The following is a 26,006-nucleotide window of genomic DNA, read 5'->3' as shown; positions in this document are numbered from 1 at the left end:
CTGTAAGCATACTGACCATTTTGTTGTAATGAAGTGAATTGCAAATGCTCTGAAAACATACACAAATATATACCTATGTTGGGAAGACATCAGTTAGATAACTTGAGCTGATCTTAAAGGTGAGTATGTACTTGCCAGTTACTGATTTAAAAATAATTTTATTTTATTATTTTTTCTTTTGAGAGGATAGGGAGTGCGTGGTTAAAGGTTAATAAGAACATGCTGTGGAGAAGGCAGAAATTTTACATCAACTGTGATTGATCTAAGTTAAGGAGTTTTGTGCTTTATCTTTTAGGTAACTAGAAGTCAAGTCAGTTATTTTGTTTTATTTTTTTAAAATATAGTTTTAATTGGTTTTTTACAGAGAGGAAGGGAGGGAGAGAGAAACATCGATGAGAGTCATCGATCAGCTGCCTCTTGCACGCCCCCTACTGGGGATGTGCCCGCAACCAAGGTACATGCCCTTGACTGGAATCGAACCTCAGCCAGTTATTTTACATACAATAGTAAATGGAGGAAATGGAAAGCAGAGGGACCACATAGAACAGTGATCAGCAAACTCATTAGTCAACGGAGCCGAAAACCGACTTCTGTGCATGGGCCACGAAGTTTCAGTTGCACCATACATGCATGCCTGCACCTGGTATTTTGTGGAAGAGCCACACGCAAGGGGCCAAAGAGCCAAATGTGACTCATGAGCCGAAGTTTGCCGACCACTGACAGGACGTCGATCGACTATCCCACCCCCAATGTGATATTTGAAAGAATCTTTAGTGTCAGGTTTGCTCAGATTCCAGACAGGAATAAGTCAGAAGTAAAATGAATTTAACATTTTTATAGGTGTGTAGATGGGGAAGAGGGAAATGCAGTGGTCTGTGAGTTTCTGGTTTGAATGGTGGAGAGGTGATACCGTTAACAGACATGGAAGGTAAGTATGTTCAACATTGTGGTTGGGATGTGGGTGACTGCCTGAGGGTGAGGAAGATTGATGTTGGAATCTGTTGGATTTTATATATTTTGGTTTTGAATACCTATGGTTGTTGGGATTTTAAAAACTAGACAACTTGTTTGCCTGTAAAAGCATTCTCTCTCAGGGCACTAGCGTGTATTGCTGAAAGTGACTGGTGCCCTGATTGGTCCTGCTTTTACTTTTGCTCTTGCAGTTTATTTTCCAAGTAATATCTGCTGCTTCCTTTAGAAATGTGAGTTAGACTATTGTTCCTGTCCTTCAGATGCAGTCACTTTCTGTCTGTCAAAATCCAACTGCATCGGAGGGCACAGGGCTTTATTTGATCTGCTCTCAGTGGAGCTTTCCAACCTCATACACCTTTCATTTCTTGCTCCCTAAACACTCGGGTGGTTCCTCTGTCTCCCCGGGTATTTTGATAGGTTTCTAAAGAAAGAGCTCCCCAGTAGAAGGACATATTATCTCTTCTCATTCTTGTCACTTTGTCAGCATGTGATATTTACTTTTTGTGCCACATTTTATTAATCTTTTATTAATGTTCTCAGTATCATAGCACAATGTTTGGCAGTATTTTTTGACCAGGCTGAAGGAAAATTCATGAGAAAAATACCAAGTTTTGGCACAGATTTATTGTTTTCACTACCAGTTGGAAGTGTGTGGATAAGAATTGCAGGTGGCTTATGCATTCAATAGTTATTGAGCATTTTTATGTCAACTTTTTAGAATTGCTCCCCATCTTTGAGCTTTGGACTCTCGTGGGTGGCAGGAGAAATTATGGGAAACAATAATGAATTCTCAGACAACTGCATGTTTGTGACAGAGCAAGAACAGCCAACAGAGAATATGAATCCAGTTTTTAATAAAATTGGGATGTGTTCTTCTACATATGTATAAATAGTGATATGTCTAAAAAGAAAGTACTAAGAAGTGTAGAGAGAGTGAATATGTAAAGGGATAATTTGGGATAATGGATGGAAGTCCAGATCTCTTTGTCTGAGGCTGGAGAGGGGATAAGTAGAACACAAGTTCTTAAAAATTGGCACAGTAATCTCAGAGTTTGTTTAAATTTTTAAACTTTAAAATCACAGAATATCTTTTGTGTATTGGCTATACTGACAAAACGTTTGGTGTTGGTGGAACCACAAACAAGGAGTACAGAGGAACTATAGTAAGTTTAAAATGCTTGCCTGAAATATCCAAATACTTCTCTTTAGGAAAATAATTTTTTTTTAGTTGAGTGTAAAATGAAGACTGCTGGTTTTAAAAGTTTACATGTTTTTTTCCTCTTTTATCTTACATGGGTGTACATTGAAGAGATTATTAGAAGCAGCAAAAGTGGGGTAGGTTAGCAGTTAAGAGCAACTTATTAAGAAATGTTCAGAACTATCTCATTAAAATGCAACAACTTCTCATTGATGTGGCTATCAGTATATACTTCTTTGTGATCATCATATACACTTGTACAGACACTGAAGGTCTAATGATGGTAACCCTCCTAGTAATTGAACTTTAAAATGACAAAGTGACCAAGAGAAATAATTCAGTAAACCTTGTATGTTGTTATAAAGGGTACACCTAATCCTCTCAGAGGCTTTATAAATAAGTTGACTATTGCCCCAAAAATTATTGAAAAATCATTTTGCACAAATACTGGGAGGATGAAAAGCATGTAATGTTTAGTTTGAAGAAACATTTCTCTGACTTGTTTTTTTTTTTGTGTGTGTGTATTAATAGTTCCAATTTGAAAGTGGATAATTCTAATATTCTAAGAGATTCTTAAATGTGACTTTCCTTACACCTGTCCTGTTTTATCTTGCTGCTTTTATTATGGTCTTTAAGTTTAAAATTTTCAATGTTCAATTGGATGGATTGTAGAGATTTTAAAAATTACTCATAAAATAATCATTGTTAGTTTCTCAGGATTGCCTCTAAAATTACTTGAAATGTTTCCAAGGGAGAGGTTAAATAAGGATTTTCTTAGCCATTACTGAAGTTCCTATGTTTTTAGTTTTTCTTTTACTAAGTACTAGAGGCCTGGTGCACAAATTTGTGTACTAGTGGGGTCCCTGTACCTGACCTGCAGGATCGGACCAAATTCTGCTCTCCAATATGCCCTGAGGGGGTCCCAGATTGTAAGAGGGTTCAGGTTAGGCCAAGGGACCCCACAGGTGCACCATTGGGGCCAGGGAGGGACGTGGGAGAGACCACTGGAAGGCTCCAGTACGTGTCGGGCCCATTTTCTGAACCCCAGCAGCAAACTAACTTACCAGTCAGAGCCTCTGCCCCTGGTGGTCAGTGCATGTCATAGTGAGCAGTTGAACAGCCTTAGTATATTATTAGCATATTATGCTTTGATTAAATGGACCCCTGGAGAGTTAGCATATTAGGCTTTATTGTATATACGATATTTAGCATGTTTGTGTAAGTATCCTGATCTACCCTGTTTCCCCGAAAATAAGACAGTATCTTATATTAGTTTTTGCTCCCAAAGATGCGCTAGGTCTTATTTTCAGGGGATGTCTTATTTTTCCATGAAGAAGAATACGGTACACATTTATTGTTAAATGAAAACAAAGGAAATTTATTACCTGTATACGGTACGGTAGTACGGTAGTTGTCAACACAAACCAGACAAACTGTGAATCCTACAGTATCAAGAATTTACTCATTTATTCAATGACAATCATGTCATCATCTTCTGGAACATCATCTTAACAATCCAGTTCCTGAATTTCCTGGTGAATTTCTTGTGACTCCATTTCTTTCAGAATCAGTGGACCAAATCTCTCATGTTTAGCAATAGCACTGTCTTTAAATGAGTACTTCTTGTCAAGGTAGCCTGCTCGCAGTGCATTTGCAATGCAACTGTCAGTGATTTTCTCCCATGAATTCTTCACCCAAGTCATAACTTCTTGCACTTTAGGTTTCACAAAGTTTCCACGCTGATTTCTCTCCATTCTATTTTCAATGTAGTCATTAATTTCCGTGCGCAAATTGTCTTTGAATGGCTTGTTTATTGCAGTATCAAGAGTGTGGGGATAGGCCGTCATTCCTGCGGGAATCATTATCTGATGTACTTTTCTTTCGTGAAGAAATGTCTTCATGTCTTTAGCACGGTGAGGGCTGGCTGCATCCCAGACTAGCAGACCTCTTTGGCTCCCTCGCATAACAAGCGGCAGCATTAAATCGACCCACTTCCTTATAACTGCTTGTGTGGCCCAGGCTTTTTCAGTTTCAAGAATAAAAACGCCCAAAACACGTTCAATCTTTTCCTTCTTGCCCTTAGAAATGATTAAAGTGGGATTTTAGTGCCATCCAGATGAATTGCCAAAATACAGGAAACACGTGCCCTTTCGTAAGCAGTGGAGGGAATGTACACTAAGGAGGCACCCTGCTGTTCAATTGTTGTTTGAGATGATTGGCCCATAAACACTGCAGTTTCATCCATAGCAATCATGTTGGAAAGATTGTATTTAGAGAAGTCAGCATCATCAATAAAGGACTTGAATGCAAGTGCTCGCTTAATAACTTGAGTATCTTCCAACCTAAACAATGTTGTACCGGTAGATCTTCTTAAAGACAGTTCACTTCTCTGAAGGAAATTATCCAGCCAGTGTTGTGATGCTTTGAAGTCTTTGGGGGCTATGTCAAACTGTGGTGCCATTGCAAGGGCAAATTCTTGAATCTGAGCCCTATTCACAACCAAAGCCCCTGCTATCCTGTCAACAACCCATTCACAGATCAGGTCTTCCAGCTCAGAAAATAATGGTTGGCGACCTGATCCACTCTTGCACTTTTTAGCATTTCCCTTGTCCACTTGTTCAATGAGGTTACCATACTCTGCTCGCCATTTTCAGACCAATCGGATACTCAGCATCTTCTCTTTGCAGAAAGCAGTAAGATTTTGGCCCCAAGAGTCTTCCACGATTCCTTTATTGTACTCCACGGAGTACCTAAGACAGAGCCTAGGGGGGGCCCTTTTTTGGGGGGGGATGCCTTATATTTCACTCAGAAGGAAATCTGTAAGTAGGTCTTATTTTCGGAGGATGTTTTATTTTTGGGGAAACACAGTATATATGTTACAATAAATGCAAATTAGTATGAGCAGGTCAGAAGAATTGGAGTGCCACCATATTTTGGGTAATAACTTGTTACAGTGGTACCATCTAACTTCTTTTGGAGGACAAATGGAATGAAGTCAGGTTAGCCAAAGTTCTAATATAACTTGTTTCTATATAGCTAATATATAGTATATGAAATATAAATATATTTTAATACATTCATATACTCAAGTCATGCTAAAATTTCTATCTTTACACTTAATTGGGTAGAAAGAGGATTGTTTGTTTTTTCTCAATACTTCCCCCAGTGGGTATTTTTCTATTGATTTTTTTAGAGGGAGTGGAAGGATTAGTTTTTAAGACCATTAATTAGCTGGTTGAACCCATTTGTGTAAGTTTGTCATAACATTTTTTACCCAGCATCAGTACCTTTATCATTTCCTTAATTTTCCATGCCCTCCATCATCCTATCTTTATTTAGCTCCTTTCTGTATTACACACTTCCCTCTGGAAGCCCGTTTTTCTCTGTGCTAATCTGAGCTGGTACTGTGTAGAATAACAGCAACAAAAACAAATCCCTTAGGATTCCAGTTCTCTCATAGACTCCAAGTGCTTTTTGCTGAATTATCTTTAAAGACTTGGATTCATTTTGACAGTTAACTATAATTCTTTCATGTTTATCCTTTAATAGTTCATTTCTTTTGCATAGTACATAAATATGCACACATACAGTAGCATGGGTACCAGTACTACAATGAGTTCTGCTTTTAAAACTTTTACTACATTGTTGAAAGTAATTAAGGTATTAAAGTGTTAATTTAATGCACTTTGTTGCTGTCACATGATACTTGACTATATACTAACATGTATTTGGTCAATAAAATGGTTTCAAAACAATGTAAAGGGCACATGAACTAATTGTAAAGGATTATAGCATTGTTATATTTGGAAATAGTGTAGATTAATGTACACCAGAACTGGTCATCAGTTATAAATGACTAAGTAGTTCTATAGTAGGTATGGATAACCTGGAATATGAGCTCCATTCAGTAAGTATTTCTTTCATTTACAATTAAGGCAGGCAGTATGAGTTGGGTTCAAGGTGCTTTTCTTCTTGAGCAATTCCACACTCAGAGATAGAGGTGAGAATACAACACAGCAGTTACAATCCAATGCAGCAAAAGCCCAAAGGAAAAACCAAAGGATACACCTCTCAATAATTTATCTCGCACCACATTTGGGAAGGATTGGGAAGCGAACAGAAAGGAAAGAAAAGTTCAAGAAAGTACAGGGGGACACAGAATAAATCTTGGATTCCTGTTACTAAGAATGCATTTTGTGTGGTTGGCTTATTAAAGCATCATATAATTGGTTATCTATTACCCATTACCCATTTGAAGAAAAAAAAATCACTGGCTGTGTCCAGATCAGTAGCAGTGCTGATAAATTTGGTAACTTGACAAATGAAGCCTGTTGTCCAAAATTGAATGTTACAAGGAGTTCAGACAAAAGTGCAGAGAAGACAAACCAATTGGGGGAAATTGCATAGGATGCGTGAAAATGTTCTCGGGTGGGGAGGGTGAGAAGGCTACTTAGTGCAATAGGATACAAATGATCTTAATGTACAAATCATCTTGAAGATGTGTTACCTTTTTTGTAAAGTGTTTTTCTTGATTTCTAGAAAGAGGAAGGGGGAGAGATGGAGAGGTAGAAACATTTATGAGAAAAAAAAAACAAAACATCAATTGGTTGCCACCTGCACGTACTCTACTGGGGATCAACTCCACAACCTGGGCACGTGCCAGTAACCTCTAGAGTCATCGGTTCAACCTCTGAGCCACAATGGTGGTAGAGTTATAACTTGTTTGGTAGCAGGTGCTATCAGAAAGGAGTCATTATGAATGACGCTGAATACTAATAAATGTGCATGAAGCCGTAGTTACCTACCTGAAATGAGACTGGAAAAAGGGATCAGATCTTATTCCATGATGAGCTACCCGGTGTTTTCTCAAAGGAGAGCATTTGTGGGAAGAATGCATTTACAGTAAGCCAGAATGTAGAAAGGGAAGCAATTGATATGTGGTGTTAGGGTTGGAGGGGTAAAGTAGAAATCAGGATATATTTGTGATGAAAATATTAGGACATGGTGGTTAGTTGATGTGGGAGATTTATGTGGAGGAAATAAGGCAGGGATGATTAATGTTAAGGAAATGGCAGGTACTTTTGGTTCTACCACCTTTTTGGAATAGTTAGGCAGCAAGATCAGAATGGAAAGCATCAATCAAGTTCTTATGACATCAGGTCCTTGAGCATAGAAAGTGGTGCTTAGGAAAAGGTCTTGAATCAAGAACTTGGAATGTCATCAACAAAGTAAGCAATAGTGGATAAATGAAAGTGTGACACACGAGTAGTTCACCAATGCAAATTATATATATATATGTTTTATTGATTTTTTTACAAAGAGGAAGGGAGTGGGATAGAGAGTTAGAAACATCGATCAGCTGCCTCCTGCACACCCCCAACTGGGGATGTGCCCGCAACCAAGGTACATGCCCTTGACCGGAATCAAACCCAGGACCCTTCAGTCCGCAGGCCAACGCTCTATCCACTGAGCCAAACCGGTTTCGGCACCAATGCAATATTTATATAGGGCTGGAGGCTGATACCCCCTAAACATCTGAAGACAAGGCTGTTTGTCACATTCACTGGTTACAGAAGAAAGCATGTTTTAGAAAATGGCATTTATTGGAGGTTATTTTATTCATATTTGGTAAAAGCATGAGGAAATGTGGATAACAGAGATGGACTTACCACTATTCTTATTTCTCAAACTTAAAAAAAGTACCTAAATAGGGCCTATTTTATAGAAATCATCCAAATCCTTGAGATATAGAAATTATTTTTATCACATCATTGGACATTTACTAGCCTTCAAATACTGTTGACGCATAAACTATAGTTTTGAATTCTTTGAATAATATTTATCTGATACACAAACATAGAAATACAAATTGGTATGTAATAAAAGTAAATTTCTCTGTTCACCAGTTACCCAGCTTCTCTATCCAGGGGCGACCTTTGTGAATAATTTCTTAAAAAGTTTTTTAAAATGCTGCTTATTGTAACCATGGACAATGAAAACTTAACTTTGTTCCTTGCATTCCCAACCAAATGTATAAAGTAAATAAGGTCAGATATTGATTTAAAAGAGTGTTTCAGGTAATAGTAAAAATTAGGTATAGAAATTATATGATTTTAGTAAATAAACATTAATATCTCAGAAAGTTACATGTTTGGTATATATGTGTGTGTGTGTATGTAACACACACACACACACACACACACACACACACACACACACACAATTCATACACGGTTAGAGTCCCTAAGCCTGGCTAGTGATCAGGCCTGCCTGCTGTGGGTTGGGGCCTGCCTTCCAGCTGCTGGATGGGTCCTCCCTCCATTCCATGCTGCCCCCTGGTGTCAGTGCACATCATAGCAAGTGATCTAGCTCCCGGTTGAACTCCCGAGGGGACACTTTGCAGAATAGCCTTTTATATACTAGTATATAGAAACATCAATGATATGAGGGTATCATTGATCGACTGTCTCTTCCATGCCCACCCCTGGGGATTGAGCCCCCCACCCATGCATGTGTTTATTTCCAGAACATTCGATTTAGTGTTTCTGGACCACTAAACACTTGTGTTCATGCTCAGTGAATTGTGGTTTGTTATTTTAGTGAATTATTACATAAATGTGAAGTCTTTGTAGTAAAATGAAATAATTTTTTAATTTAAAAAATTGTATCTTAGGCTAGTTATAACAATAATTAATACATTTATACATAAGGACTTGAAGGGGTGCAGTTGGCTATTTGAAAAACAAATCTCCATATTATACTTTAATGTTCATTGTAATTGTGAATGTTATTTCCAAGTTATGAACGGAGAGTAAACATTTTTCTTCATCATATATTGTACTTACTAGTACTATGTTCACTAACAAGTAGTTATTGTGTATATTCTGTAACAATACTAGGGACTGTTCTAGGCACTGGGAATATCTTCTGGTATTACTGTGGTTTGGGAAAACAAATACATACATTTAGGTAGGATGGTCTGGGAGGCCCCTCTGAGGAGACATTTGAGTTAATATCTATAGGATAAAAAAAAAAAAGGGCCTTGTAAAGTTGGAGGTGTTGAATTCAACCCAGTTCAATGTGAGGGGATTACCATGTAATACAGGAAGAGGAAAATATCTAATGTGACTGGAATTGAGAGAACATGGCAAGAGTTTCTCAAATTTTTTTTTCTTTCTAATTGACCCAATTCTCATGAAATATTAACACCACAGACAGTTGTTTGTTTCATCTTTTTTTTTTTTTCCTTTTTTTAATCTATGCTTTAAACATAAGGGATTAAAGTTTAAGATTTTTGCCCTCTCCTATTCCCACCTCCAACTAATTTTCTCCTTACTGGAGACAATGTAGAGAATCTATGCCCTAACAAATAGTTAAGACTTTTCTTTTTTAAAATTATTTTTATTTTTTTTTAAAATATATTTTATTGATTTTTTACAGAGAGGAAGGGAGAGGGATAGAGAGCTAGAAACATCGATGAGAGAGAAACATCAACCAGCTGCCTCCTGCACACCCCCCACCGGGGATGTGCCTGCAACCAATGTACATGCCCTTGACCGGAATCGAACCCGGGACCCTTCAGTCCGCAGACCAACGCTCTACCACTGAGCCAAACCAGCTTCGGCAAGACTTTTCTTGATGAAATAAAAAATGGAAAGGCTTGGGCCACATAGTGATGTGATCTAATTTATGTTTTAGAAGAGAATTTTAACTACTCTTGGAGACTTGGCTGAAAGAGAGCCAGAATAAAAGCTGGCAAACAAATGGGGCCAATAAGGTGAGGGGGAAAGTGATGGTGGTATGGTCTACAAAGACTATTGATAATGTAGATACAGAAGAGGAGAAAGGGAGAGAGAGAGAATCCTATATAATAATAGGCTAATGTGCAAATCGAACCAATGGCTGAATGACTGGTCGCTATGGCGTGCACAGACCCCCAGGGCCCCTGTGTTCAGTGCGCTCCCACCGCGGGAGGGCTGCTCAGCCGGAAGCCCTGAGCCAGGCTCGTGGCTGGCAAGCACAGTGGCTCTGGCGGGAGCCTCCTGCCTCCATGGCAGCAGTGAGGATGTCCAACTAAAGGCAGAGGCTGTCAGTTGGACATCCCCTGACGGCTCCTGGACCGCGAGAGGGCGGGGCTGGGCTGAGGGGACCCCCTTACCCCCAATTACACAAATTTTGTGCACTGGGGCTTCTAGTAATTAGATATAGCATTAACAGACATAAATAAGGTAAGTCTGCACAATATTGAGGAAAGCTTAGGGGAAATGCCCTTGGAGACCCCGAGTTTGCCCTGTGCACACACGTTATTGTAGTAAAGGAACGTCCCGTGGGTAATGAGACTCGTCTGACTTTTAACCTTGGTATAATTTTCCTATTTCTCAGTTATTTGTATGCAATTAGATGATTACACACAACCTTCCCTCCCACCCCCTGATAATTTAGAATGTAAAAACTCTAGGTTCATTTAAGTTTTTATTTTGTAGGAACATGCCCCCACCCCTATATTTTGTGCCTTCCATTCACTCTATGCCTTTTAATGGGGAATTTGTTAAAAGCCTGCTATAGTAGTAGTGATAGAATCACTACTTCTGTTAGAATCAAATAATCTTTTTTTAAAAAATATATTTTATTGATTTTTTACAGAGAGGAAGGGAGAGAGAGAGAGAAAAGAGAGAGAGAGAGAGCTAGAAACGTCGATGAGAGAGAAACATCGACCAGCTGCCTCTTGCACACCCCCTACCGGGGATGTGCCCGCAACCAACGTACATGCCCCTGACCGGAATCGAACCCGGGACCTTTCAGTCCGCAGACCAACGCTCTACCACTGAGTGAAACCGGTTTTGGCGAAATCAAATAATTTTTTTATAGTTCTTGGACCTTCTGAAATACTGTGAGTTCCACAGGGCATCAGGACTCTGTTGTACATGTTGACTGCATTTTTGTTGAATCAGGAGACAAGACAGTCTTTCCAAGGTCACACTGGAGTAATTAGGGTCAAACTGAGCCTGGCTAATGTTGCTGAGTGGTTGAGTATTGACCCAGGAACTAAGAGATCACAGTTCAGTTGCCTGGCATGTTCCGGATTGAGGGTTTGATCCCCAGAAGGGAGTGTGCAATAGGCAGCCTACTGATGATGTTTCTCTCTCCTGGGTGTTTTTATCTCTCCCTCTCCTTTTCACTCTAAAAATCAATAAACATTTTAATTGGTTTTAAAATCAAATGAGATTTATTTATACTACACAGTTTTGTCTCAGTTCTATGTAATCAATGCAATGTTTTATTGTGAATATTTTAATAAGCCCTGATGGTGACTGAAAATGTTAAAAGCATATATGGTCTACAGGGATTTCAAAGGCTCGCACACCGTTTGGAGAGAATATTATGCTTTGTCATGGGAGGTATGGCATCCTATTGGGTTCTGATGAGACATAGCGCAGGTGTTGTGTTTGGAGTTTTTCATGATGGAAGTTTCTTGAATTTACTGATGAAGTGGAGGCACAGAAGTTTGAGAAGTGAGATTTATGACTGTAGTACTTTGTGTCTTGTTTTTTTCTTTTTTGAAAAGAAAATCTTTTATAATTTCAAGTATTACATATGTCTCCCTTTTCTCCCCATTGGCTCCCTCTAACCTGTCCCATCCCTCCACCCCAGGCCTCCACCACTCTATAGTCTGTCTAAGGACTATACATACATGCATACAAGTTCTTTGGTTGCTCTCTCCCTGCCCATCCACCTCTGCCTTTCCCCTGAGTGAGATTCAAGAGTCTGTTTCATACTTCTAATATTTCTGATTCTATTTTGTTTATTAGATCCCACATTTTTTTTTATTAATCCCCCCTCCCCAATTCTTATCCAAGGATATTGATTTGAGAGAGAGAAAGGAAGGGAGAGAAAGAGAGGAACATTGGTTGGTTACCCCTCATACACACTCTAACCTGCAATTGAAACTGCAACCTTGGTATGGGCCCTGACCGGTAATTGAACCTGCAACTTTCCTGTGTATAGGACAACACTCTAAACAACTGAGCCGCCAGCCTACGCATTTTGTGTATTTTTAATACCTTATTTTTCTTTTAATCCTGTTTTTATGCTCCAAATTTCTCTCAATAAAGCTTAAGTCTTGTGACATCTAAAAATGTGAGTTTTTGATTGACTTGTAATAGAGAATAGGCTGATAGCTGTTGAGGGAGGGAGCAGAGAGTATTGAGCAAAAAACCCCAAACAACTTATGGACACGGTAACTTCTGGTTGCTCGGGAGCGGGAGAAGGGCAAAGGGGGATAAATGGTGACGGATATAGACTTGACTTGGGATTGTGAACACACAATACAGTATACAGATAATGTGTTTTGAAATTGGGCAGTTGAAACACATAATTTTGTTAACCAGTGTCACCACAGTAAAATAAAAAATAAGAAACTATATGGGAACATTGGTAATAATCTGAACAATAAAGATTTATTTAAAAGAAAAAAAAAGTATATGGGGGAAAAATAAGTAAAAATGTGTTTTTTAATTCTCCCCCCTTTTAAATAAATATATGTTGGCAACTTGTTCAGGATAAAACATTAACACATTTAACAAAGTGCACTGGTTGGTGTTGCTCAGTGGTTGGAGCATACATCTGCCTTTACACCAAAGGGTTGCAGGTTTGATTATCAGTCAAGAGGATGTACCTGGGTTTCAGGTTCGACCCCTGGCCCCAGTCCATGCTTGTGTGGAGGCAACCATGGTTATGTCTTTCTCACACTGATGTTTCTCCTCCCCCTTCCACTTTCCCTTCTACTCTAAAATCAATGGAAAAAAACCTCATGAGGATTAACAAGAAAAAAAATTGATGTTAATGTATTTTTGTGTTTTCATGTAAATATAGTTTGGTGATACATTTCTAATTAGAAATAGGGTACCCCCACAAATTGAGTGCCCCAGTGAGGACTTGCTAAATTAAGCACTAGATAAAGGAGAGTTGTGATTGATGTTCACCATCTTGCCTCAACACTGATTTTGTTTACCACCTGCTTTTACCCTATTTTTATTTTTTGTTTTTGTTCATCTTCGCCCAATTACTTTGGTGCAAGGGTGAACACTAACCATTAAGAACACTGGTCAGAGCATGCCATCCTATTTTTATTTATTTTATTTTTTAAAATATTTTTTATTGATTTCAGAGAGGGAGAGAGTGATGGAAACATCAATGATGAAACAGAATCATTGATAGACTGCCTCTTGCTCGCCCGATACAACCTGATTATGTCCTGACTGGGAATTGAACCATGACCTCCTGGTTCCTAGGTCAGTGCTCAACCAGTGAGCCACGCTGGCTGGCCACACTTGATTTTAATAGGTAGTCAACGCTGAGCAGTTCAGATTGTGCTTGTTGGATATCTGAGTAATTTTTCCCACATACAACACTGTGATATTATTTACTGCATACCAGTAAGTTCATTTCATGGATTCTGCAAAAAAAATGTTTTTCCTAGTAGTTACATGGGATCTTCAAAGTAGTAAGTAACAGTGGATGCTATTTTTAAGTGGTTTTAACTATATGATCAAAAATAAGGTGTTGACTATCATTTGGTAATTGTTTTCTGTGCTGCTTCATTAAATATGAACATGGTTTTACATTAAGTAACTAACAGGAATTATTTGATGTAGCAGTAATTTCCTAGACATATTGAATTTGTAAAGAAAATAGTGAAGGCTATACAGGTAAGTTCATAATAATCATCTGTTATCTTGAACTAGAAAAGTATTTTATTATAGTCTAAATTTTAAAAATTATTTTTTGTTAATCCTCTCCCCCCGCTTTCCATTGAGTTTTTAGAGAGGGTGAAAGGAAGGAAGTGGGGAGAGAGAGAGAGAGAGAGAGAGAGAGAGAGAGAGAGAGAGAGAGAGAAAGAAAGAAAGATTGATTGGAGAGATTGATCGGCTGCCTCCAGGAAGCACTCAAAGGACCTAAACTGCAACCCAGGCTTGCGCCCTTGATCTGGAATCAAACCTGAGATCCTTCTGTGTGTGGGCTCATTCTCCAACCATTGAGCCACCGGCCAGGGCCCAACTTGCCTTTAAACTTAACCTTGATTATGCAGTGACCAAGGGATTTTTTATTTTAACCTTTTGAGAACTGGTGCTTGATAAATCTTAGTTTATCACAAGACCATAATACAGATTTTTAAAAATTGCAATGGCTTTAAAAGAGTTTGGGGTCAGGTCAAAATTAAGTTTGAAAAACTTCAGTGTTATCTTTCACTCCCAGGTCTTGGTTTACCATCTCAATTGCTTTGCAAATATAGCACATAGAGGTCTGGACCCTTGACTCTGAGGTAATACTAACTTTTCTTAGAAGTTATTAATTGAATATGTTTGATCAAGTCATCAATTTGTACTTTATTGGATTTCATTTGAGTCTTTGCTGAACTTTGATAACCACAGTAAATGTTATTTATGACCTTAGGAGGAGAAGATTGTATATATATCAATAAATTATATTCCTGAAAAACATTTGCCATCAATAAAACTGAAAAAATGTGCCTTGTGGCTTAAATAAAAAGTTACAATCTTTTTTCCTTCAGTATTTTCTAGGTTTCAATGTTGATATTTACAAATGCTGATTCTTATTTCTTAAATAGAACTTTATTTTATGTACTTGTTTCTTAATTTTGAGTTGCTTCTTGAATTTAAAATGACCTCTGATTCATTAGTTCAAAACTTAAAATTCTGCTTTTTAAAAGTTTAGACTTCCTTGTCACTCAGAATTTGTGAGCTTGCTTGATTTGACAGTGTCAGTTTTCATATATTTCAGATCTTATGAGGTCCTCCTCAGTCCACCTCCCACATCAGAGGTAACCATTATTTTATTCTGATCATCATAGGTCAGTGTTTGCTGTTTTTGAATATCACATAAATGAAATCTTACTCTTTTGCCTGTGGCTTCTTTCACTCAACATAGTGTTTTTGAGATTCATCTGTATTGTTGCATATGTCAGTAGTTGTTTCTATTTTAATTGCTGTCTATTGTAACCATTAAATATACATGCCATGTTTTGTTTGTCTAGTCTTTTATTGATACACCCTTGGAATAGCTTCCAGTTTGGGGTTATCCTATATAATAAAAACTTAATATGCTAAGTGTCCAGTCATCCAGGCAGCTGTTCAACCAATCAAAATGGAATCTGGTAATGATATGTTAAGGCCACTCAACCGCTTGCTATCATGTGCACTGACCACCAGGGGGCAGACACTCTGGTAGGTTAACTTGCTGCTGGGGTTCGGCTGATTGGGACTGAACGAGATGGGCTGGATACACCCTGCAGCCCTCCTGGGGTCCCTCCCCAGCTGACCAACCTCCCGTGCCCCTCTCTACCCCCAATTGTGCGCCAGTGGCGTCCCTTGGCCTGGCTGCACTCTCACTATCTGGGACCCCTGGGGGATGCCAGAGAGCCAGTGTTAGCCTGACCCCGCAGGCCAGGCCAGGGACCCCGAAGGCGCACAAACTTGTGCCCTGGCCTCTAGTTGTGAATAAAGCTGCTATGAATGTTACTGTACCAGTCATTTACACACTTCATTTTTCTTTGGAAAAAAGTGTATGAGTGGAATTACTGAGTATAGGGTATAGGTATGTTTCTTATATATTGTCAAACAATTTTCCAAAGTTTCCTGCTTTACACTCCCATGAGCAGTGTATGTGGATTCTGTTGCTCTGCACACTTGTCTACACTCAGCATAGTCAGTCTTACTGGTTTTAGACATTGTAGGGAGTGTGTAGAGGTCTGTCACTGTAGTTTTAGTTTACATTGCTCTAGTGACTTCTCATGTGATTACCATTTCATATGCCTTTCCTATTCATCATACCCCCATTGCTATTTATATTGTAGTTAGGCTGTGTGGTTTCATTGCTCTCTGATGCAAAACATCGGCATATGTATAACCTATGGTGTAAAAATAAAAGTGGCTTTGTTAAAATTCTGGAAAATCATATGCTGATGAGAATCCAGAATTAAATGTTCCTATTATAGATGTTTGTTCATATTATGGAAGTTATTCATTATATAATTGACTTTTCAATTCAGCAGTCTTGAAAATTAAAGTGTTCACAATTTTTTAAAAATTTCTAATGATATTGTTACATAATTTGTTCACCAGTTAAAACTATTGCTTCAAAGAGAAGAATAAACTTATTATGTTGTCAAGTATTTTACAAATTTGCTTTCATGGGCATTTTCTCAAGTTCAGTATGAAATTATGGCTTTTGAGTTTTTTGCCTTAATCTTTTTGATATTATCTCCATAGACTATTTCTCTAAACTGTTGACATTCTTTGCTGCATTTAAATAGAATCTATTAACATTGTAATAAGAGTACTTCAGTGGGGAGTATCCTGCATATTTTGCCTGTTGTGACCGCCTGTAATAATAGCATTTGGCTTATTTATTGCTTCAATCTTCGTCTTTGACATGAAGGCAAATGATCATCAGGTGTGAATACCATGATGTAGATCTTTCTGACATATTTGATAATATGGAGCCCCGGCTCTGTTGAGCTTGTGGATAACAGTGCAATTCCTTTAGGGTTCCTATGATGGGTGTCTGCTTGAGAGAAAGCCTGCCTTTGAGGTTGACTCTGGCAAGTAGTCTTTCAACATGAGTCCTTATGGAAGTCCTGTTTCTTGGGTTCTTACAAATGTTGTAATTTGAACAGATTTGCAGAGCATTGTTCTTGCCTCTATGCATGTTGAATCCTGTATGTATTTCTTTCCTTGGAATGCCCTGTTCTCTGTAGAAAAGGATACCATTTGTAAATTATAAAAGAGGGGAGAACAGTAGGTGCATTATTACTATTAAGAAGGGGACTTTGTATCTTCAATGCTTTATTCTTTATGGAAAGTCTTCAGAAAAGTATATGTAGTATTGGCTGTCTACATTTCTAACTATATGAAAAAACCTTAGGGTGTGGTTAGAGATGCTTCTTCACTCTTAACAATTCAAATGTCTTGGCATAGGAGGGTAAAATGCAACATTAACTTGCACATGGTTTTCATTGATGCAGTTTTATATTAAAATTAATTAAAAACACTACTTTTGTCCAAAGTGGTGTCACACAGTCTTGTTACAGTTAAGCTTTAAGATTTTAATTAAAAGACTTTTCCTTTTAATGCAGTTATTTTTTTCCCCATATTTGACAGTATCATTTTGATATAGAACTATTCCTTAAGATTAAAGTGCCTCTGTCTTTGTGTATGAACTGTCTCACAGATTTTAAAATCCCAATTACCAGTATCACTGAAAGGAGGATGCACATGTGAAGGAACTCCACGTGAGGTTTCCTTAGTGTTGATTCTATTGCCTGTACAGGAGACCTGGCCACAGGACTTGACTGGCTTTGAACATTATGTTCAAATAATAACATAAGTCTCCCTTTTAAAGTGTAAATATTGGCAACTAGACTTTGGCTAAATTCTAGAGATAGGAGTTGTGGACTACTGCACTAATATTTCAGGCACCTATCTAAAGGGAAAAAAAAGGATTTAGCAAAATTGTCAATATTTTGAAGATGTAGTGTTTAGAAATTAATAGTGTTTAATGCCAAAATGTAAAAGTGAGCTGAATTTTAAGTCAGTTGATCTTTGAGGAAATGAATTAAAGAAACATCATACTGAATGGAAATAATCAGATGTGGTATAGACTTTAAATAGCATCTTAATGAAAACATTACTTTTAAGACCTCTAAGGAATGAGTTAACATTTCTGTCTTTAAAATCAGTGGTCGCCAACCAGTGGTCCATGGACCACTAGTGGTCCGTGAGGTCCGAAAGCTTGGGCGACCACCGTTTTAAGTTATTATTGAAACTGGTATATAAAAGGCTAAGTTTGATTTTATTGCTTCCTAGGATGGAATAACACATGGATGAAGCTACCTGAAATTCTACTTCCAGCATGAATCAAGTTTAGAGATGATGTCCTGAAGTCATTTATTTTCAGGTGTGTCTCTGTTATAATTGTTTATTCCTTCCTTCCTATTGATAGTTTTTTTCTTTTTCTTTTCTTTATCGATTAAGGTATTGCATATGTGTCCTTATCACCCCATTCTCCCCTCTCCCGCCCCCCCACTCATGCCCTCACCCCCCTGGTGTCCGTGTCCATCGGTTATGCTTATATGCATGCATGCAAGTCCTTTGGTTGATCTCTCCCCCTTCCTAGTTTCTTTGGTAATTTTCCCTTCTGCCTACAGTTGACTTGGTGAACATTTCATGTTCTCTGAGCAAGGATGGAGGTTATTTTTTTTAAGTTTTTGTGTTTAGTCCTTACCCAAGGATATGTTTATTGATTTTAGAGAGAAAGGAAGGGGGTGGGAGGGAGGAGAGGGAAAGAAACAAAAACATCAATTGCCTGTCTCATTTACATGCCTGGACTAAGGATTGGACCTTCAGCTTAGGTATGTGCCCTGACCAGGAATGAAAACTGTCACTTTTTGGTGTAAGGAAAGACATTCCAACCAGGTGGGCCACCTGGCCACCACTGCAAGTTATTTTTAGCTCCAAATTGCCCTTGTATTTTTCCTCAGTGGTAGTAATGTGCCTTGATTTATCTTTATGTAAAACTGGACTGAGAATAGAAATTACATATTGTCTTACTAAAGGGAAAAAAAATTTCCTCTTGGTGTTTAGTGATCTGAAGCCTAAAATTTTAGTCTTACGTTCCCTTGGAGGGACTGTAATCTTAAAATGGTTTACTATAATAAAATCTGATCAATGGTAGGAGAAAGGTTCCTTTCTCCCTTGTTGCTTTCCAACCTTTGTAGAGGGATCACACTTTTTCTATTGTTTTGTTAATTCACACACAAAATTTTGTGTTAACATTTGTAATTCTGTGATCTTTATGACTAGAATTTGGATAATGTTGTAGTCATCCTGACATATTTATCTTATCTGCTGACAAATTTCATTCTCTTGGGACCCAAAACACAAATATTACCTGAGCCTCTTGAAAGTGCAGAATCTCAGGACACACATTGGAACTACTGCCATTTCAACAAAACTCAGATTGCCATGCACACTGAGGAACACTGATTTAGCACACTTGACTTTTGAGAAGTTCAACCTTTTAAAAATATCTGACACCTCATGCAGCCCCGAAATGTGACAGCCACTTTGCGTACTAGAAAATTAATGTCGGGCAATGATTCTCAAAGCTAGTCCCTAGTAGTGTTATCACCTGGGAACTTGTTAGAACATGCTCGGATCCACCCTTGCTCCACTAAAGAAAATCTTGGGATGGGCAACGTTTTTTTTGTTTTTGTTTTTGTTAATCAGCTTAACAATGTTAATCAGCTTAACAATAACCCACAACCTTCGGACCAACTTTTTTTTTTGAAAAGCCCTACAAATAGCCCAGCCGTTGTGGCTGAGTGGTTGAGTGTGGACCTATGAACCAAGACGTCACTGGTCCGATTCTTGGTCAAGGCACATGTCTGGGTTGCAGGTTCCATCTTCAGTAGGGGGTATGTAGGAGGCAGCTGACCAATAATTCTCATCATTGATGTTTCTCTCTCTCCCCCCTTTTCCTCTAAAATCAATTATATATATATATATAAAATCAAGAAAGCCCTACAAATCTGGTTTCTACTAGAGAATCACCTATGAGTCAAGAAAAAAAAAAATCTAATATATGTAGGCTAAATGCACCACACAAAAAAGCATTTGTTATTGGAACTTTTGGATTTTAAAGTTAATTTTGGTTAAAAAAAAAAGTGCCCGGTCAGCATTGCTCAGTGATTGAATGTTGACCTATGAACCAGGAGGTCATAGTTCAATTCCCATCAGGGCATGTGCCCAGGTTGTGGGCCTGATCCCATGTGGGACAGCTGAAAATTATCTCTCTCATCACTGATGTTTCTCTCTTCCTCTCTGAAATCAATATCCTATTCCTCATATGCTAAGTGTCGAGCCATCTGGTTGGCCATTCAACCAATCAAATTATAATATGCTAAGGCCTCTCAACTGCTTGCTGTGATGTGCACTGACCACGAGGGGGCAGACGTCAACTGGTCAACCAGTTGCTATGACATGCACTGACCACAAGGGGCAGACGCTCCAACCAGGTTAGTCTGCTCCTGGGATCCAGCAGATTGGGAATGAGCGAGATGGGCCAGACATGCCCGTCCATAGCCCCTCCCTGACCCGTCATGCACTGGTGGGGTCCGTTGGCTTGGCCTGCGCCCTCTCGCAATTCGGGACCCTTTGGGGGATGTCACAGAGCTGGTTTTGGCCTAATTCTGCACGCCAGGCTGAGGGACCCCACAGGTGCCCAAATTTATGCACTGGGACTCTAGTGTGTGTGTGTGTGTGTGTGTGTGTGTGTGTATACACACACATTACAGTAACTACTTTTCATTACAGATTTTATTTTCTAGTCAGTGAAAAGATACTGGTTCATTCCAGGAAGATAATAAAATAACTTTATGAACATTAAATTAGTAAAATATCAAATACAAATTAAATACTCATAGAAGGAAGTGACATGGCAATTTCCTCTTATTTTCTTTATAACAGAATGCTTGTAATGACATGAGAGAGAAAAAAAAGACGTAAAGCAACTGAATTTCATTTGCGAGTTTATTACTCCATATAAGCAATGTATACATATAGGAGCAATAACACTTAAAATTTATTTATTTATTTATTAAATATATTTTATTGATTTTGTACAGAGAGGGAGAGAGATAGACACATCGATGAGAGAGAGTCATCAATCAGCTGCCTCTTTGCACACCCCCTATTGGGGATATGACCACAACCAAGGTACATGCCCTTGACCGGAATCGAACCCGGGACCCTTCAGTCCCCAAGCCGACGCTCTATCCATTGAGCCAAACCAGTTTCAGCAATAACACAACAACACAAAAATTAAAAAAAGCCTTGTGGACAAGTTCTCCATGGTTTAAATATCTATAATAGAGCTAACATTACATTTTTGTTCAGTTTTTGTTTTTTTATTTTACTTACTCCTTGTGTGGTCTTTCTGGTTGAAGTTCGAAAGTATGGTAGCAGCCCACACAGAATAACTGACAATCCACCTTTTCAACTCTTTGTGAATAGGAACCATTGGAGGGATTTTTACCCCATGCAATTTTGGGTCAGTCTCCAGGATAAGAAGCCATTCAAGTAGTTTGTCATTGTTATGAGAAAAATGTTTTTACTAAAACATGTATCTTGGCCTGAGGAAAGTAAATGGGCGATATGAGTAAGGCAGAGATATGTTGTAGGATAATGGAAATCATATTCTTACCATTAAACTGGTTTAGATTCCAACGGGGAGTCCTCTGGGAGCTCAGGAGGACAGACAGATAACTATTTCCCAATTTTGTTTTAATTTGTTCCTGATTTAATTGTGAACCCTCTTTCATTATAATTTCCGGCTTATCACTAGGGTTCCTATGTACAGGGAGGTAGATCCAGACTGGGTTGGAAAGAAGTATTATCTACATGTTAGCACAGGATGGAGGAAGCAAGGTGTATTCTATCAGCCATCCTCTGAAATGAGCAACATTTAGTTTTAGGTGTTTATACAGTATTATGCTAGGAAACATTAATTGTATGAAAAATTTCAAAGTTCTCATTTTTGAAGTCAATTTTGGCTATTATGGTATGTAAGGTTTGGTGAAAGTAGATTTACCTTTTTCTGTTTCTCCCAGTTTTACTCCAAGTCTAGACTTTCATGGTAAATGGCTTGTGAGGCCTTCTCACCGCTAATACTCTGTCAGCACTGGTAAGGTATCCTGTGACTTAATGCTAACAGTGTAGCTGGTTGGCATGGCTCAGTGGTTAAACCTCGTCCTATGAACTAGGAGGTCATAGTTACCAATCAGGGCACATGCCCAGATCTCTAGTGGGGGGAGTGCAGGAGGCAGCAGATCAATGATTCTCTCTCATCAATGTTTTCATCTCTCCCTCTCCCTTCTTCTTTGAAATCAATAAAAGTGTATTTAAAAAAACAAAAAACCTAACAGTGTAATGCTGAGAATTTTAAAAGCAGCACCTGAGTTTCAAATTGCAACCTCCTGACATTCCACTGAGTAAATTCTACAAATTTAATAATTCAGATGGAATTACTTGAGAAGACAGTGTATGAAATTAAGTAATTTCATATCCTTGGACTGAAACCAAATTATTTAACTGTAGTCCATCATTTAGTAAGTATTTGATCCTTCTTTTTGGTACTAGGTATTGCAGATAAAAGAATGTGAAATGTGCGGTCTATAAGCTATACTCAGAGCAGATCTGAATGGTGCAGTTAGGAAGTTAAATTGACTGAATAACCCAATTATGTGTCCTTATGTCATTATACATTGGAAAGGAGTAATGGCTGAAGAGTGATTTTTTTTTTTTTTTAAAGATAAAATTGGAGCAAAAAGCTATTCTTTTCAGTCAGTCTGGCCAAGGAAGAATGCATCCCATTTGTGATGACCTGCTTAATCATGAGATCACCTGTGGTTGAAATGATAAGCTCAGGTATGTGTTTTGTATTATTTATACATATTATACAAGGAGATTGTTTTGTTTTGACCTGTAGTACTATGCCTATCTGAATACCTTTTGGTAAGTTACTACTTAGAAATTGATTTGATTCCTAGAGAAATCATTGTTCATACCATCCTACATAATAAAGAGCTAATATGCAAATAGTTGAAACGCCCTCACAGCATCATGCTATAATAGGGGTGTCGAACTCAATCAGAGAAGGGGCCAAAATCTAAAATCCAGCCTAAATCGCAGGCCGAATGGTTTACTGAACAGTCATAAACTGACAGCGGAGTGCAGTGATGACAGCGCGGTGCGGGCCACATTGCAAGGCCTGGCGGGCTGGATTTGGCCCGCGGGCCATGTGTTTGACACATGTGCGTGTCTGACACTCAGCACAGGGCAGAGAGGAATGGGGACCAGCCAGGTTGTGGCCTGGGAGAGGGACAAGTCGCCTGCCACACAGTCCTGGGTGCCAGCGGCTGCGCTCCGGGAGAGGGACAAACTGCCCCCCACGGTCCCCTGCAGCTGCGGCCGGCCAGGTAAAGCCGGCCTGGGTCCTGGGTGCCTGCGACCAGCTGGAGGAGGGAATCCCAGATCATGAGTGTGTGGCAGGGCAGAGGCGGGTAGGGGTGATCAGGCCAGCAGGGGAGCAGTTAGGGTTAATCAGGCAGGCAGGTGAGCAATTGGGAGACAGTGGTACTGGATTGTGAGAGGGATGTCCGACTGCCAGTTTAGGCCTGATCCTGGGGCCTAAACTGGCAATTGGACATCCCCCGAGGGGGTCCCAGATCAGAGAGGGTCAGGATGGCCTGAGGGGCACCCCATGCATGAATTTCATGCACTGGGCTTCTAGTTTACATATAAGAAACTAGAACTTTCAGTATTTTCCACTCAGGGACAAGCTATAGTTTTGAGCAACTGTATTAAATTATGTATCTCTAGATATATTCCAGTAGACATACTGTCCACATAATTTACTAGCACATCTGTTACAACGTGGGTAGAAAACTGACTCACACTTTCATGTTCTCTGATCCTGGTTCACTTGAAACAACTGACCCATTTTTCCCTCTGATGACTTTTCATAGCTCATTCTTATTTCTCAACCTAAACTCCTAAAGGAACTGTCTTATTTTCTACCCTAGATAGCCATGTCTCCTGATAAGTAGAATATATTTGTTTAATATGTTTTTGCAAAGTAGCTATGACCTAATAGAAATTTTCTTAAAAAGCCCATTCCTCTCATTTCTCTTATGGACCAAAGTACTCTTCCCCCTTAATGTTCCTGATCTTTTGCACTGTTGCTAACTGAAGTCTCAAGTTTTTTCAAAAGCTATGAGATCAGATACAGTACTAGTATAAAATTTAGCTAAAACTACACATTTGGTATCCCCTTGTTTTGTGATACAAAGAAATAAAGACCAGCATTGTGCTACTTTAATGCGAAAACTGGGAAAAGACAGTTTTAATCTGTGAAATAAAAATGGCTGTCTGAATTGTAAACACAATGTATAGGGTCTAATATGTGACATTCTGAAATGCATGTTATTAAAATTATTAGAGGCTCGGTGCATGAAATTTGTGCACAGGGTGGCGGGGGTTGTCCCTCAGCCCAGTCTGCACCCTCTCAAATCTGGACATCCCTCTCACAATCCAGGACTGCTGGCTCCCAACTACTTGCATGCCTGCCTCCCTGATTGCCCCTAACTGCTTCTGCCTGCCAGCCTGATTGATGCCTAACTTCTCCCTTGCCAGCCTGGATTGCCCACAACTGCCCTCCCCTGCTGGCCATCTTTTTCTTAAAAAAAGATTTTTTTACAGAGAGGAAGAGAGAGGGATAGAGAGAGGGATAGAGAGTTAGAAACATCAATGAGAGAGAAACATCGATCAGCTGCCTCTTGCATACGCCCACAACCAAGGTACATGCCCTTGACCGGAATTGAACCTGGGACCTTTCAGTCTGCAGGCTGACGCTCTACCCACTGAGCCAAACCGGTTTCAGCCCTGCTGGCCTTCTTGGGTCCACATGGGGGTGGCCATCTTGTGTGTTGGAGTGACAGTCAATTTGCTTATTACCTCTTTATTAGATAGGATATCTCACAATTATTAAAGTAATCAGGAACTACATTTATAACATTTCTTTAATCCAGACTGAGCTTGATTTATCAGTTTTATCTATGGAAAAGTCCATAGGAACATTAACCCCACATGAGGTAAAAGCTGGCAAAACTGGTCTGGCCTCCCAGTATTCAAAGTAAGGGCACGTGTACTATTTCTTAGGCTCTGATCTTTTCAAATAAAGGATAACTGGAAACATACAAAGAGGTCTTCTTCCAACTTGGGATGTGTGGCAACTGCATGTCAGAAATAGATCAGACCTTTCTGCTCAAATTTCAAGGGGGGGCATATTCACACTTTATTTACAGAAATTCACCTGGGATAGTAGAAAACTTCAAGGTAAAAAGAAAATTTCAAGTTAAAAAGTAATTTTCTTAAATAATCCTGTACCATTCCACATTGTGGAAAAGTAAGTATACAGTTCAGACACACCACCAATTTCAGAGCATTGGCACAAATACTTACATTTCTGTATTTTATAATATATTACAAAGAACAAATTATGTCCCACATATAACAGATGATAGGCCTTAAAACTGCATGAGATTTACAGATCATACTTTAGATTTGGAAGAGTTAGCTGTTCCAGAATTCCAAACTGCTTGGAAGGGAGTATTTAAAAATAGGTCTGAAAGCCATTCCATCCCAATTCTTTATCATTGCAGCTGCACTCTGTACGCACCTATTAGCAATTTCACCTGGAGGAAGCAAAAAAATCATATGGATGAGCACAGAGATAGTTATCTTTTCTTAGAAGAGGGGAGAAACATACATGTCCAAGACTTGTTCCTGTTATTTGCAGTATTCTCAAATCCGCTATCAATTTAAGTGGCTAGATTATCACTATTTTATTTTTAAAAAAATATTTTATTGATTTTTCACAGAGAGGAAGGGAGAGAGATACAGAGTTAGAAACATTGATGAGAGAGAGTCATCGATCAGCTGCCTCTTGCACGCCCCCTACTGGGGATGTGCCCGCAACCCAAGTACATGCCCTTGACTGGAATCAAACCTGGGACCTTTCAGTCCGCAGGCCGACACTCTATCCACTGAGCCAAACCAGTTTCGGCTAGATTATCACTATTTTAATAAAAAATCCAAGCGCTTATAATTTGATTTTGTGATTTTGTTATTATATTTAATACTTTTATTTATTTTTACAGATACCAGCTTCCTTTTACAAAGAGAGTTTAGTGATTAGT

The 26,006-nt window shown here is 38.9% G+C and overlaps 2 protein-coding genes across 7 annotated transcripts in view; one reads left to right on the top strand and one right to left on the bottom strand.

Moving 5' to 3' along the window:
* PSPC1 (paraspeckle component 1) overlaps positions 1 to 26,006 on the top strand; it is a 136,858-nt gene that overhangs the window by 106,053 nt on the left and 4,799 nt on the right. For 3 of the 6 annotated variants that reach the window (XR_014794594.1, XR_014794595.1, XR_014794598.1), the window contains 2 exons: positions 18,055 to 18,145; positions 22,591 to 22,674. The gene's annotated coding sequence lies outside the window, so the exon portion shown is untranslated. Of the gene's footprint in view, positions 1 to 18,054; positions 18,146 to 22,558; positions 22,675 to 26,006 lie in introns of all 6 variants that reach the window. The other 3 variants (XR_014794596.1, XR_014794599.1, XR_014794597.1) reach the window with 2 other exon arrangements.
* MPHOSPH8 (M-phase phosphoprotein 8) overlaps positions 19,485 to 26,006 on the bottom strand; it is a 57,061-nt gene continuing 50,539 nt past the window's right edge. Inside the window, exon 14 of the mRNA XM_084878560.1 lies at positions 19,485 to 25,502. Within this exon, the coding sequence (XP_084734686.1) occupies positions 25,461 to 25,502 (42 nt within the window). The 3' untranslated portion in view covers positions 19,485 to 25,460. The remainder of the gene's footprint in view (positions 25,503 to 26,006) is intronic.

Source organism: Pipistrellus hanaki (assembly GCF_964339955.1).
Source record: "Pipistrellus hanaki genome assembly, chromosome: 3".
Classification (NCBI taxonomy): domain Eukaryota; kingdom Metazoa; phylum Chordata; class Mammalia; order Chiroptera; family Vespertilionidae; genus Pipistrellus; species Pipistrellus hanaki.
Note: the sequence above shows the minus strand (reverse complement) of the source record. Positions and strands in the feature narration are given on the sequence as shown.